This window comes from Anomaloglossus baeobatrachus, chromosome 2 (assembly GCF_048569485.1).
Source record: "Anomaloglossus baeobatrachus isolate aAnoBae1 chromosome 2, aAnoBae1.hap1, whole genome shotgun sequence".
Lineage (NCBI taxonomy): Eukaryota > Metazoa > Chordata > Amphibia > Anura > Aromobatidae > Anomaloglossus > Anomaloglossus baeobatrachus.
This window is the reverse complement of record NC_134354.1, coordinates 729499171-729514890: the sequence shown is the minus strand read 5'-3', so window position 1 is coordinate 729514890 and position 15720 is coordinate 729499171. Positions and strand designations below refer to the sequence as shown.

Genomic DNA, 15720 nt, shown 5'->3' with positions numbered 1-15720 from the left:
CTCAGCTTTTCATCCTCCTTCATCTCAGTCAGTGATCTCAGCAGCTCTGCCTGTTTAGATGGAGTGCCTCGATCAGAGCCACTGCGCTCACCGATTAGCTGCACCGCTGGCAAAGTCAGACACTGGAGGCAGCGGTGGAGACCGGATCCGGGGAGGGTGAGTAAGAACTGCAATTGGAGGATGGGTTTTCTGAAAGGATACAACCCGTGGAAGGTTTCCCAGCAGAACATCACACTGCCTCGTTGGCGTGTCTTCTGATCAGTGCTTCCCGGTGGCATCTTGCCCCAAGTCGCCCACATGATGATTCATCAGACCAGGCCTCCTCCTTCCATTGCTATGACTCTAACCTGCCCATTGTAGATGCCCTGTGTGGTGGGCAGGGGTCAGTCTGGGCCGATTGCAATACACTGTGTGTGGGGGGGTTATCCTACGATAGCCTAGCCTCAGGATGAATGATCGGGGGGTTGCTTGCCTCTGTGTATACATATCCATTGCACTATAGCTCCCTTTACATGGGGGACACGGGACCCCTATTCTTGTGATTGTTGGGATGGGAGATTGCAGTCGTCAGACTCTGACAGATCCTACGTTTACCACCTATCCTATATCCAAGACTGGATGTATGCCACAAACTATGATATATTTTAGAAGGCTCATTGTGCAGATTGGCTGATTGAGTGATAATAAGGACGAGTTGTTCCGCTCACCTAATACCAGTGTGCAAGGTTCAGACACAAAACTGATGAGGACAATTGGTTAATCTCTTGGCTGCAACCGCACCTGATAATCCCTGCACTGGAGAGGCCGGGAAGTCAGAAGAACAATCAAATAAAAAAGCATGGACTGTGCGCTGCCAAGAGGAGATGATAAAAAAAAAACAACAAAAAACAACGCGTTATGGGGTTGATCAGACTCCATTAGGTCTATATATATATATATATATATCTATATCTATAATTGCCTTATTCTGTCTGTCTGTCTGTCTGTCTGTCTATCTGTCTGTCTGTCTGTCTGTCATGCTCCGAAATTGTGTCCTTACGGTGACACAAAGCTGATTGGCCGCTGGGCTCGCCATGGCCCCGCCCCCCCACACGGATTGGCCTCTCGCCCCGGCTCTCTGCAGGCCCCGCCCCCCTCACGCAATGCACGCTCGCTCTGGCCCAACTGACACGGAGCTCCGATTCCCAGGTGAGTACACACACACATCAGATCACACTCACTCTCACACACACCTCACACATCACATCCACACACTCACAACATGCTGGGATATCGCTTGCTTCTACACCGGCTCCGTCACGATCCCAGCAGCGCCAGACATAACCTTGCGATGCTGGGATCTTGACGGAGGCCGTGAAAGCTGGTAACCATTATACACATCGGGTAACTAAGGTCCCTTGGTTACCCGATGTGTATCATAGTTACCAGTGTACACCGGCTCACACTCACTCTCACACACACATCACACACACATCACATCGCATCCACACATCAAGGTCCTGCAGCGACGGAAAATACACACACATAACAGCACACACACACAAATCAGATCACACTCACTCTCATACACACCTCACACACACATCACATCGCATCCACATACTCACAACATCCTGGGATATCGCTTGCTTCTCGGCGGCGATACTGTGCTGTTGTGACCTTCCAGGACCTGCCGGAGGATCACATGGCCAGAAGCATGTGATATCTCCGGATGTTGTGAGTATCAGCGCGTATGTGCAATATCGTCAGTGTGTGTGTGTTTGTGTGTGAGTGTATGCGATCGGGTGTGTGTGAGTGTATGCGATCGGGTGTGTGTGAGTGTATGCGATCGGGTGTGTGTGAGTGTATGCGATCGGGTGGGTGTGTGTGGGTGTGTGTGAGTGTATGCGATCGGATCTGTGAGTGTCGGCAGAGGAGCACGGCGTGCTGGAGGAGGCTGAGAGGAGAGAGGCTGATCCTGGGGAAGGCTGGGATGGGGAGGCTGATGCTGGAGACGGAGAGGCTGATGCTGGGGACAGAGAAGCTGATGCTGGGGACAGAGAGGCTGATGCTGGGGACAGAGAAGCTGATGCTGGGGACAGAGAGGCTGATGCTGGGGACAGAGAGGCTGATGCTGGGGACAGAGAGGCTGATGCTGGGGACAGAGAGGCTGATGCTGGGGACAGAGATGCTGATGCTGGAGACAGAGAGGCTGATGCTGGGGACAGAGAGGCTGATGCTGGAGACAGAGAGGCTGATGCTGGGGACAGAGAAGCTGATGCTGGGGACAGAGAGGCTGATGCTGGGGACAGAGAGGCTGATGCTGGGGACAGAGAGGCTGATGCTGGGGACAGAGAGGCTGATGCTGGAGACAGAGAGGCTGATGCTGGGGACAGAGAGGCTGATGCTGGAGACAGAGGCTGATGCTTGGGACAGAGAGGCTGATGCTAGAGACAGAGAGGCTGATGCTGGGGACAGAGAGGCTGATGCTGGGGACAGAGAGGCTGATGCTGGGGACAGAGAGGCTGATGCTGGGGACAGAGGCTGATGCTGGGGACAGAGAGGCTGATGCTGGGGACAGAGAGGCTGATGCTGGCGACAGAGAGGCTGATGCTGGGGACAGAGAGGCTGATGCTGGGGACAGAGAGGCTGATGCTGGAGACAGAGAGACTGATGCTGGGGACAGAGAGGCTGATGCTGGGAGGAGAGAGGCTGATGCTGCAGGTAGAGAGGCTGATGCTGGCGCAGCATGGCGGATGGAGCACCTTTGGGAGTGCGCAGCATGGCGGATGGAGCACGTTTGGGAGTGCGCAGCATGGCGGATGGAGCACGTTTGGGAGTGCGCAGCATGGCGGATGGAGCACGTTTGGGAGTGCGCAGCATGGCGGATGGAGCACGTTTGGGAGTGCGCAGCATGGCGGATGGAGCACGTTTGGAAATGCGCAGCATGGCGGATGGAGCACGTTTGGGAGTGCGCAGCATGGGGGATGCAGCACGATGTGGAGTGCGGAGTATGGCGGATGGAGCACGTTTGGGAGTGCGCAGCATGGGGGATGCAGCACGATGGGGAGTGCGGAGTATGGCGGATGGAGCACGTTTGGGAGTGCGCAGCATGGCGGATGGACCACGTTTGGGAGTGCGCAGCATGGCGGATGGAGCACGTTTGGGAGTGCGCAGCATGGGAGATGGAGCACGATGGGGAGTGCGCAGCATAGCGGATGGAGCACGTTTGGGAGTGCGCAGCATGGGGGATGGAGCACGATGGGGAGTGCGCAGCATGGCGGATGGAGCACGTTTGGGAGTGCACAGCATGGCGGATGGAGCACGTTTGGGAGTGCGCAGCATGGCGAATGGAGCACGTTTGGGAGTGCGCAGCATGGCGAATGGAGCACGTTTGGGAGTGCGCAGGATGGGAGATGGAGCACGATGGGGGGTGCGCAGCATAGGGGATGGAGCACGTTTGGGAGTGCGCAGCATGGCGGATGGAGCACGTTTGGGAGTGCGCAGCATGGGGGATGCAGCACGATGGGGAGTGCGGCGTATGGCGGATGGAGCACGTTTGGGAGTGCGCAGCATGGCGGATGGACCACGTTTGGGAGTGCGCAGCATGGCTGATGGAGCACGTTTGGGAGTGCGCAGCATGGGAGATGGAGCACGATGGGGGGTGCGCAGCATAGGGGATGGAGCACGATGGGGAGTGCGCTGCATGGGGGATGGAGCACGATGGGGAGTGCGGAGTATGGCGGATGGAGCACGTTTGGGAGTGCTCAGCATGGCGGATGGAGCACGTTTGGGAGTGCGCAGCATGGCGGATGGAGCACGTTTGGGAGTGCGCAGCATGGGAGATGGAGCACGATGGGGAGTGCGCAGCATGGCGGATGGAGCACGTTTGGGAGTGCGCAGCATGGGGGATGGAGCACGATAGGGAGTGCGCAGCATGGCGGATGGAGCACGTTTGGGAGTGCGCAGCATGGCGGATGGAGCACGTTTGGGAGTGCGCAGCATGGCGGATGGAGCACGTTTGGGAGTGCGCAGGATGGGAGATGGAGCACGATGGGGGGTGCGCAGCATACGGGATGGAGCACGATGGGGGGTGCGCTGCATGGGGGATGGAGCACGATGGGAAGTGCACACCTCCCCCCAACACACACACATATGCGCGCGCACTGCACAACACACCACACCACACACACACACTGGGAACCACAAACAACTGCCCTACACAGACACCCACACACACAGACAACGCTGCACACACAAATATACGCACATACCGCACAACACGCACATTGCACAAAACATACCTCCCCCCAAAACACACCACACACACACAAACTGCGCAACACACACACAACGCTACAGACACACAGCGCTCCACAAACAACGCAACACACAAACAACACCGCTCTCACCTCACCCCCCATCACACCCAGACAACATCCAGAACATGTACAGCGCCCTACACAAACACTTGGTAACTACACACAACAACATCTATATATATATATATATATATATATATATATAGATATATATATATATATAACAAACATCATACATGAACTACACAATACGTAAATTCTAGAATACCCGATGCGTAGAATCGGGCCACCTTCTAGTATATATATATATATATATATATATATATATAGATCAAAACTCTGATCATTGTATATAGTTAATAAATATCAAGAGACCTTTAGAATAAAATCCCTAAGGATTCAGTAAATAAAGGAAGTGATGATGAAGTTGATATTAAGATTATTATTTTTATTCAATGATTAAAATAAATATTCATTACAAATCCATGGAAGTACAAGGCAGGAAAAAGTCGCATAAATTATAGCAGCGGTTTACCAGGAAAATAAAGTGCTTAGTGCAAGGACCACTATAAAATAAATATCCATTTATTATATACAGCAAAGTGCACAGTGCAAAATTAAATATCCAAGTGATATGTTGTATATGATGGAGATATAGTATAATTACCCATATATAATTACCCATACAGAAAAACAAAGCACTCCCTGAGGAAAGGATCGCTGAAACGCGCGTCGGGGCATAGGGGCACACTTTGGATCATTTACAGACCACATTGAAGGTATAATTTCCTTTACAAATCAATACATCATCACACTTTGTTTTTCTATATGGGTAATTATACTATATCTCCATCATATATAACATATCACTTGGATATTTAATTTTGCACTGTGCACTTTGCTGTATATGATAAATGGATATTTATTTTATAGTGGTCCTTGCACTAAGCACATTATTTTCCTGGTAAACCGCTGCTATAATTTATGGTTTTCTTGGCTGTGTGCTTTGGGTCGTTGTCTTGTTGGAAGATGAAATGACGACCCATCTTAAGATCCTTGATGGAGGAGCGGAGGTTCTTGGCCAAAATCTCCAGGTAGGCCTGTGACGGGGTGTACATCAGAGCAAAGAGAGACAACAGGCCGAGGATGATCCAACAGGTTTACTAACAGGAATTCAAGAACAGCACACGATAAGTCCACGTAAAACAGATTCGGGGGCCCTTCCCGACAATCCTCGGACCGGATAACAAAGCAATCGTCCTTACAGTAGTCCAAAGAGTTTCACACAATCCCACGGGCCGCCACACAGGCCTAGCTCCGTCCGTGTCCACAGCCACCCAGGCTGGGGCTCCTGCTCTCTTCAAGTTTCAGCTCACTCTGAAGTTACAAAAAGGGAAATGCATTGTCTGTGCTCCTTGACCAGCCCACCATGTTCAGGGGGTGGGGGTCACACATCCTATCATCAATGGTTTGGTCCATCACAGGGCTCCAATATGTCTGCCAGCCACAGTAGATGAAGGGATCCCCTGCTGTGCAGAACAATGACTATTCCTTCACTGGCCAATTCAATTACAGATTAGATACACAACTCTGGAAAGAAGAGGACAGGCTATTTACATAATCACATTAGATGCCAAGACTACAATTGTATGAGAGAGACACATTGAGACCAGTAGCTCCCCCAAGGAAATACATGAATTACAACTAATACAACCAGGGAAATATACATATCATGACATAGTATCACAGCATATACAGTGAGAGGGTAAATTACATCTTCACAATCCCTCCCCCTCCCAACTTGTGTACGTACTAGGGACCTCTACAGGTCACTGGTTAAGTACACACAGGCAGAGCGTTACTTACATGTGGCTTCATGCAGCCACGAATTGGCATCGTAGCTCTCCCACATCATTGCCCAGGAGAACAGCTGCAGGCAGACCACCCATCACCCCAACCACACATCGCCTGACCCCAAAACCAAAGTTCAGATCCACAGTGGCTGTGGGAATAGTCCTCCATTGTCCACCAGCCAGTTCAATGACAATCCCAGGTCCTCTATGGATTGCCTCAGGCCGAACCACTCGGGGATCAGCCAGTGTGAGGAAAGCACCCGAGTCACAAAATCCAACAAGTCTCTGTCCATCCAGCACAACCTCCTGCAAGTGCTTACCTCGATGAGCAGAAGTCGTCATAACTGCGGGTCGCACCCCGTAAACTCCTGGTGGTGCAACATGGGGGGCTGAGTCACTAGGCCAGTCCTCACATAACGGTGCCGCATCTTCCTCCATGGCACTGGGCTGTAAATAATTAACAATCCGATTGGGTGCAGGATCAGTCCTCATTTGAACAGCTGGGCAGGAGACTTGCCGATGCCCTGGCTGTCCACATTGATAGCATCTGAGCTGGGTCTCCCTACATCCAAGGCGTCCTCTTGGGTAAGGGGTAGGGGAACTTGGAGGCCGGCTCCCACCTGAAGGTGCTGTAGGGGTTTGAGGATGATTCCTCCATGGCCTGGCTGGGCATGAGGCCTGCAAATGCCCGGGATGCCTACAAACATAACACCTGCGCTCTGTTACTTCCTCTCCCCGGCGTATTCCAGAAAGTGCAGTAGAAGCAACTGGAGGCACATTAACACCGGTATCAACATGTGGTGGCTTAGAGGAACGGGGAACAATGGGGACAGAATAACTGGGGGCATCCGGTGTTGTGGAGCTGTTAGGCGTCTCTCCATCCTCCAACAGAACCCTCCACTGAGGCTTGATGGTGAGAGCCTCATCAGCGAGAGCAGCAGCTTCCTCCACTGTCGCTGGTTTTCTCTCACGCACCCATTCCCGGATCTCAGCGGGGCACTGGGCAAAGAATTGTTCTTTTAGGATGACCTGCAGGAAGGTCTCCCAAGATAAGGCCTCCTCTGCCTCCAGCCAGCGATTACATATTTGTTTGAGTCGATGAGCATATATCTTAAAAGACACTTCCCCATCACAGGCTAAAGCACGGAACTGAGTCCTGTAAGTGTCTGGGGTCACAGCATAATGTTTTAGAATAGTCTGTTTAATCTCCGCATACTCACAGTTCCACCGAGGGTCCATAGCTCTATAGGCTTCAGCAGCTCCCCCCTCTAGGAGCCCAACCAGATGCCGGAAACGCTCCCTGTCCGGGACTTCCATTAATCGACACTGATGCTCAAAGTCCTGGAAGAAGCCCTCAATGTCGCCTGCAGCCTCATTGAACGGCTTAAAGTCTTTGCGGGACACCCTGGGAAGTTCCCTCATGATGGGTGCTGGGGTTACAGTCTGTCTGGAACCTCTCGCGGCTTCCACAGCGAGCTCCTTATCCAGCAGTGCCATCTCCTCCATCCTGCGCTCCTTCTCTTCAGCTCCACGCATGGCCTCCCTCTTATCTTCTATGGTGGCCTCATCTCCAAGCAGTGCCATCTTTTCCTTGTACCACACAACCCATTGACTTTTTTGGGTATTCACCTCCGGCTCCCGTCTTTGCTCCCCTTGCTGTGGAAATTGTTCCTCGGTGCCATCTTGCAGGCAAGCGTGTTCCAATGCCTCAATTAGTTGCTCCTTAGAGAGTCCTTTGTAGCCGACACCTAATTCACGGGCCTTTGTTTGTAGACTCGCCACAGTCCAGTTCCTGTATCCTGAGGTTCTGGTTTCAGACGTCGATTGGCTGTTGTCCTCCATTTCTTCTGCTCTGATCCCGCCGCTGCCACCAGTTTGTGACGGGGTGTACATCAGAGCAAAGAGAGACAACAGGCCGAGGATGATCCAACAGGTTTACTAACAGGAATTCAAGAACAGCACACGATAAGTCCACGTAAAACAGATTCGGGGGCCCTTCCCGACAATCCTCGGACCGGATAACAAAGCAATCGTCCTTACAGTAGTCCAAAGAGTTTCACACAATCCCACGGGCCGCCACACAGGCCTAGCTCCGTCCGTGTCCACAGCCACCCAGGCTGGGGCTCCTGCTCTCTTCAAGTTTCAGCTCACTCTGAAGTTACAAAAAGGGAAATGCATTGTCTGTGCTCCTTGACCAGCCCACCATGTTCAGGGGGTGGGGGTCACACATCCTATCATCAATGGTTTGGTCCATCACAGGGCTCCAATATGTCTGCCAGCCACAGTAGATGAAGGGATCCCCTGCTGTGCAGAACAATGACTATTCCTTCACTGGCCAATTCAATTACAGATTAGATACACAACTCTGGAAAGAAGAGGACAGGCTATTTACATAATCACATTAGATGCCAAGACTACAATTGTATGAGAGAGACACATTGAGACCAGTAGCTCCCCCAAGGAAATACATGAATTACAACTAATACAACCAGGGAAATATACATATCATGACATAGTATCACAGCATATACAGTGAGAGGGTAAATTACATCTTCACAAGGCCGTGCTATCCATCTTCCCATGGATGCGGACCAGATGGCCAGGCCCCTTGGCTGAGAAACAGCCTTACAGCATGATGCTGCCACCACCATGCTTGACTGTAGGGATGGTATTCTTGGGGTCGTATGCAGTACCATCCTGTCTCCAAACGTCACGTGTGTGGTTGGCACCAAAGATCTCGATCTTGGTCTCATCAGACCAGAGAACCTTGAACCAGTCTGTCTCAGAGTCCTCCAAGTGATCATGAGCAAACTGTAGACGAGCCTTGACATGACGCTTTGAAAGTAAAGGTACCTTACGGGCTCGTCTGGAACGGAGACCATTGCGGTGGAGTACGTTACTTATGGTATTGACTGAAACCAATGTCCCCACTGCCATGAGATCTTCCCGGAGCTCCTTCCTTGTTGTTCTTGTGTTAGCCTTGACTCTTCGGACAAGCCTGGCCTCGGCACGGGTGGAAACTTTGAAAGGCTGTCCAGGCCGTGGAAGGCTAACAGTAGTTCCATAAGCCTTCCACTTCCGGATGATGCTCCCAACAGTGGAGACAGGTTGGCCCAACTCCTTGGAAAGGGTTTTGTACCCCTTACTAGCCTTGTGACCCTCCACGATCTTGTCTCTGATGGCCTTGGAATGCTCCTTTTGTCTTTCACATGTTGACCAAGTATGAGTGCTGTTGACAAGTTTGGGGAGGGTTTTAATTAGTCAGAAAAGGCTGGAAAAAGAGATAATTAATCCAAACATGTGAAGCTCATTGTTCTTTGTGCCTGAAATACTTCTTAATACTTTAGGGAAACCAAACAGAATTCTGGTGGATTGAGGGGTTGAATAATAAATGACCCTCTGAATAAACTTTTCACAATTTAAAAAAAAAAAAAAATAAAAAAAGAAATAACATTCTTTTTTGCTGCAGTGCATTTCACACTTCCAGGCTGATCTACAGTCCAAATGTCACAATGCCAAGTTAATTCCGAATGTGTAAACCTGCTAAATCTGCAGGGGGTTGAATACTTCTTGTAGGCACTGTATATGTTTCCTTTGGACCCAAAGGTCACATGTGTATGTAATGGACTATATAAATGAAATGGATATATAGTGAAAATATAGCGGCTAGTGAATTTTGTCCAATTCTTTTCTGAACAGTTACCTTATTTTATGTTAGGCTGATCCATTAGCCCCTCACATTGGAGGCATCACATTTATTGTTGTGATTTTAATAAATTATTATTGTCAATAAAGAATCTTATGGTTATAATAACGTGTCACTGAATATAGTGAGTAGGGAAATCCCTATAGTCTGGGAAATATTTGATTTACTATAGATATAGACCTGATAGAATCTAATCGACTCTGTGACAAGTAGTTTTTTTTAAGAATAAAGACATTATCTTGTTACCCGCCTTGATCATCTCCTCTTTGGCAGTGCACAGTCAGTCTGTTTTTTTATTTGATTGTACAAGCTATATTTTGGTGTATACAGCAGAGGACGGGGGGATCTACACCTTTTTTAACTTTCAAAAATAATAATAATAATAATCTTTATTTCTATAGCGCCAACATATTCCGTAGCGCTTTACAATTCAGGAGGATCATATACATACAAGTAACAGTTATAGAAATACAATATTTAGAGGGGAAAAAATACAACCCTGCTCGTGAGAGCTTACAATCTACAATGAGATGGGGGGAGAGGCAAGGTTCAAGTGCTTATTTACAATGACAATCCAGCCATCTCACGGAAATGGGGCTGGATAATGGTTTCCTGGACCAGTGGGCCCGAGCCTTGAGATGCCTTTGGGTGCCATGGAGTTTGATGTGGAGCTATGTTCTATTCACAGGCAACCTACAAAACCTCAGCTACGGTGCAGAATATGGTCTGCAAACTAGAATGTCTGTAAAGCGCTGTGATATTGATGCAGATTACTTGAGCGAGTAAAATAACTGATAGTGGGCACTTGTGGGGCAACGTATGGGACTAATGGCTATAGGACATGTACATCAGGAGGATTTACAGAGAACCCCCAGTGCACAAAGAATAGACCAAGGCTGGACACAGAGAGTCCAGGAGGTGAGGGGGCCACAACCACCCCAAGAGTAGGCCCACTGTCAGGAGGGGCTGGACTACAACGTGCGCATGCCTCTGATTAGCCCATGACTCTTTGTATCTGGATAGGCAATAGAAATGTCGTCTGCAGCAATGAGTGTCATTCTGTACATGAAGTCCTGCAGTACCCCAGCTGTTATTAGGGAGATGCCCCTTCCCTACCGGTGCCCCTTCTCTGTTGTCGCCCCATTCCCTGCCATTAGCTCTTCCCTGTTGGCACCCCCTCTCCTCTGCTGGCATTCCCTTCCCTGCAGATGCCCCCTCTCTTTTGCTAGTGCCACTTCTCTACCAGCGCCCTCTCTCCTCTACCGGTGCCTCCTTCCCTGGTGGTGCACCTTTTCTACCAGCACCTCTTCCCTGCCGATGCTCCCTTCCCTGCAGGCAGCCCCTCTCCTCTGCTGGCACCCTCTTCACTGCCAGCACTCCCTCTCCGCTCCCAGCGCCCTTTCCCTTCTGGCTCCTCCTCTCCTAGTGGCACCTAGGACTCCCGGGCCTTGATCAGGGTCAGACTCAAGGGGATCCACGCTACTGGCATAGGGAACAGTACTCTACCTAGTACAGAAGGGACTCTAAGTGCTTCAAACAACAGGGACCCGCACTAAAAAGCACAGTGAGGAAGGACCCACAGACTACCGGACCGTTTCTGACCTCCCACAGATTCGGGATCGACCTGAGCCCATCATGGCAGTGACCAGTAGTACTGGGCTGGCGACTGAAGCTGTGAGTAAACTACACCTTGAACCCGCAGAGACTGTGTTGGCTCGTCCTTACCGCTGTTGCCGTCCAGCGTTTAGGCGCCAGCCGCCATTACCTCCCTTCATCATCCACCCGGGGCCTGCTCCGATTGTGGGGAGCGACACCATCCCAGTCCAAAATACCCCGCTTCCCCCACCATTTACTTTACGCCTCGGGGCAACGGAACTGGGCAAGGCCACCCGTGACATCCCCTGACCCGACCCGAAACAGCCTGCCAACGAGTAGGTTAGCCACCTGCCCTGTGGGGCGCTACACCTGTGCTCCCTCTCCTCTGCTGGTGCCCCCTCTGCTCTGCCAGCACCCCTTTCCTGCCAGCACCCCCTCTCTACTGCCGGCAGCCCCTCTTCTCTGCCAGCGCCCCTTCTCTGCTGGTGCCCCCTCTCCTCTGTTGGCGCCTCTTCCCTGCTGCCTTCCCCTCTCTTGTGCCTGCGCCTCATACTCTGCCGGCGCTCCTTCCCTACCGGCACCCCTCTCCTTTGCCGGTGCCCCTTCTCCTCTGCCGGTGCCCCTTCTCTGCTGGTGCCCCCTCTCCACTGTTGGCGCCTCTTCTCTGCTGGTGCCCCTTCCCTGCTGCCTCCCCCTCCCTTGTGCCTGTGCCCCCTACTGTGCTGGCGGCCCTTGCCCTGCTGGAGCCCCTCTCCTCTGCCGGAGCCCCTTTCCTGCCAACTCACCCTTCCCTGCCTGCACCTCCTACTTTGCCGGTGCCCCCTCCCCTAAGCCGGTACCCCTTCCCTACCGGCGAACCCTCTCTGCAGGCGTCCTCCTCCCTGCCAATGCTCCTTTCCTAGCAGCACCCCCTCTCCTTTGCCGGTGTTCCTTCCCTACTGATGCTCCCTTTCCTGCCGGCACCCCCTCTTCTCTCCCAGTGCCTCCTTCACTGCCGACTCCCACTCTCCTCTCCCAGGGCCCCCTTCCCTGCTGGCACCCCTGTCCCTGCCTGCACCACTTTCTTGCCAGTTCCCCCTCTCCTCAGTTGCACAGGATGGCTGAGACCCTCTCCTCTGCAGGCACCCCTCTCCTCTGTAGCTGTATGACTATGCGCCCCTTTCCTGCCGACTCCCCTTTCCTGCCAGCCCCCCTTTCCTGACGGCTCCCTTTCTTCTCTGCCGGCTCTCCCTTCCTGCCGGCTTCCCCTTTCCTTGGCTGCACAGGATGGCTAAGCCCCTCTCCTCTGCTGGGGCCCCTTTCCTACCGGCTCCCCCTTCTCTTCCAGCCACCCCCTTTCCTGACCCTCTCCCCGGTCGCACAGGATGGCTGAGCCCCTCTCCCCTGAAGCTGTATGCGCCCCTTTCCTGCCGGCTCCCCCTCTGCCGGCTCTTCCTTCCTGCAGTCTCCCCCTCTCCTAGGTCGCACAGGATGGCTGAGCCCCTCTCCCCTGAAGCTGTATGCTCCCCTTTCCTGCCGGCGCCCCCTCGCCTCTGCCGGCTCTCCCTTCCTGCAGTGTCCCCCTCTCCTAGGTCGCACAGGATGGCTGAGCCCCTCTCCCCTGAAGCTGTATGCTCCCCTTTCCTGCCGGCGCCCCCTCGCCTCTGCCGGCGCCCCCTCGCCTCTGCCGGCTCTCCCTTCCTGCAGTGTCCCCCTCTCCTAGGTCGCACAGGATGGCTGAGCCCCTCTCCCCTGAAGCTGTATGCTCCCCTTTCCTGCCGGCGCCCCCTCGCCTCTGCCGGCTCTCCCTTCCTGCAGTGTCCCCCTCTCCTAGGTCGCACAGGATGGCTGAGCCCCTCTCCCCTGAAGCTGTATGCTCCCCTTTCCTGCCGGCGCCCCCTCGCCTCTGCCGGCTCTCCCTTCCTGCAGTGTCCCGCTCTCCTAGGTCGCACATGATGGCTGAGCCCCTCCCCGCACTGGGGGCGCCGGCTGTGGTGGCTGCTTGTCCTTCAGGTCGGATCCCCCCTTATTATGGCTGGGGATGACAGCAGCAGCGCGTCATTGTGCGTGGTGCGCGCACTCCTCCCCGCGCCGCCCTCAGCTCCTTTCCTGGCTGCGCTGCTGCTGCGGGTCTGAGCCGGGTATATAAGGCGCAGAGGGGGCGCAGTGTGCAGACAGTCCAGACACCGGCTCCTGCTGTATACACCCGGCTCCTGCTGTATACACCCGGCTCCTGCACCCCCTACCTGAATTGTACGGAGACTTCATTGCGACACCTGGATGATTTGCACTGTGTGATCGGACGTGTCACCATCCTGCGTCTCTCATGCGTCTACCGACCATGTCCAGCAACTTTCTACTTGCGCCAATTCCGGAATCTGCGGACTATTTCACCGTCCGGGATATTAAAATGGCTGTAATGGGGGCCAGCAGTGTGGGCAAGACTGGTAAGTGTCCTGGGGGCAGGATGGGGATCACATTGTCATTGCTAAAATTGCAGTAAGTTGTTACAACTTCTCATCAATTCTGATTGTAACAATCAGAACTGAAATATAGGATCAGATCTCTCCAGCAGGTCGTGCAGCCGATGTAATACCCTATGTAGCTGCCCAGAGGAGGCTGGGGGGGGGTTCTGGGAAGCCCAATCACTACTTTTTCTGTAACTACAGGACCTGCACAGACATGTGGGCTGCAGAGGAGAGAAGGGTGAGAATGGGGCCGGATTAGGAAAACATAATCACATGTGCAGATAAGTATTATGCCCGGGCTGGGATCCCACAAAGTACATAGCCAAGATCTGATCCGCTCCAGAAGTCTGTCATCTGGAGCAATATATTATATAATAATCATATTAAGATATCACTGTATATGAAAGACTTGAAATAATACCAAAAAATACAAATATTGAAGTTTTTTTATGTAGTCAAAACTATTTTATAGATTCTGGTAGCCTATGTTCTTAGTGGTGAGAACTAGCTGAGCGCGCACTACCATGTACTAAGTGTACGCATAACTAGTGATGAGCGGGCATTGCCATGTACTAACGGTACTCATAACTAGTGATGAGCGAGCACTACCATGTACTAAGTGTACGCATAACTAGTGATGAGCGGGCATTGCCATGTACTACCGGTACTCATAACTAGTGATGAGCGGGGCATTGCCATGTACTAACGGTACTCATAACTAGTGATGAGCGAGCACTACCATGTACTACTGGTACTTAAAGCTAGTGATGAGCGAGCACTACCGTGCTCGGGTGCTCGGTACTGTTAACTAGGGATGAGCGGGCACTATCATGTACTACCGGTTCTCGTAACTAGTCATGAGCTTACACTACCATGTACTTCCAGCACTCGTAACTAGTGATGAGCGGCACTACCATGCTCGAGTGCTCAGTACTCGTAACTAGTGATGAGCGAGCACTACCATGCTCGAGTGCTCAGTACTCGTAACTAGTGATGAGCGGCACTACCATGCTCAGGTGCTCATAATGAGAGGTCAGACACTCGGATGGGCTCGACTTGTGTATTGAGTATAATGGAAGTTAATGGGGAACTTGAGCTTTTTTCTGGATGACCTTCCATTGTACTCAATACATGAATCAAGCCCATCTGAGTGTCTGACCTCTCATTTTGAGTATCGAGCACCCGAGCATGGTAGTGCCCGCTCATCACTAGTTACGAGTATCGAGCATGGTAGTGCCCGCTCATCACTAGTTACGAGTACCGAGCACCCGAGCATGGTAGTGCCCCGCTCATCACTAGTTACGAGTATCGAGCATGGTAGTGCCCGCTCATCACTAGTTACGAGTACCGAGCACCCGAGCATGGTAGTGTTCCGCTCATCACTAGTTACAAGTACCGAGCACCTGAGCATGGTAGTGGCCACTCATCACTAGTTATGAGTACCAGTAGTACATGGTAGTGCTTGTTCATCAATAGTGATAACTTTTTGGGTTGTTTTCTGGTTAGGAAACCTCTGATACTCAGGCCACTAAGTAGTCATTGTAGCGTGTACAATGCTCTAGTCAGCCCCGGGATTTCACAATATCTTGTCCATTGCCTGTCACCCCTGGGTCATCATTTTAGGCACGTCCATGGGCACTTACATTGCACCCTCATGTCTGAATTGGAAAATATTTTGACTTGAATTATAAATATTGTGAATTATTAGATTGTGTATCTATTCCATTATCCCTTCTCCGTTTCCCCCTTTTTTTAATGACTACATTTTCTTATTCATCCCCGGTGACCATTACTAACAAACGTCTTTATTCTTCTTC

At 51.8% G+C, this 15720-nt stretch overlaps 1 protein-coding gene across 1 annotated transcript in view; it reads left to right on the top strand.

Annotated features, from left to right (window-relative positions):
- Window positions 1–13665: 13665 nt before the first annotated feature.
- Window positions 13666–15720, top strand: part of RASL11A (RAS like family 11 member A) — a 4235-nt gene continuing 2180 nt past the window's right edge. The window contains exon 1 of the mRNA XM_075333945.1: window positions 13666–13882. Coding sequence (XP_075190060.1) covers window positions 13762–13882 — 121 coding nt within the window. The 5' untranslated portion in view covers window positions 13666–13761. The remainder of the gene's footprint in view (window positions 13883–15720) is intronic.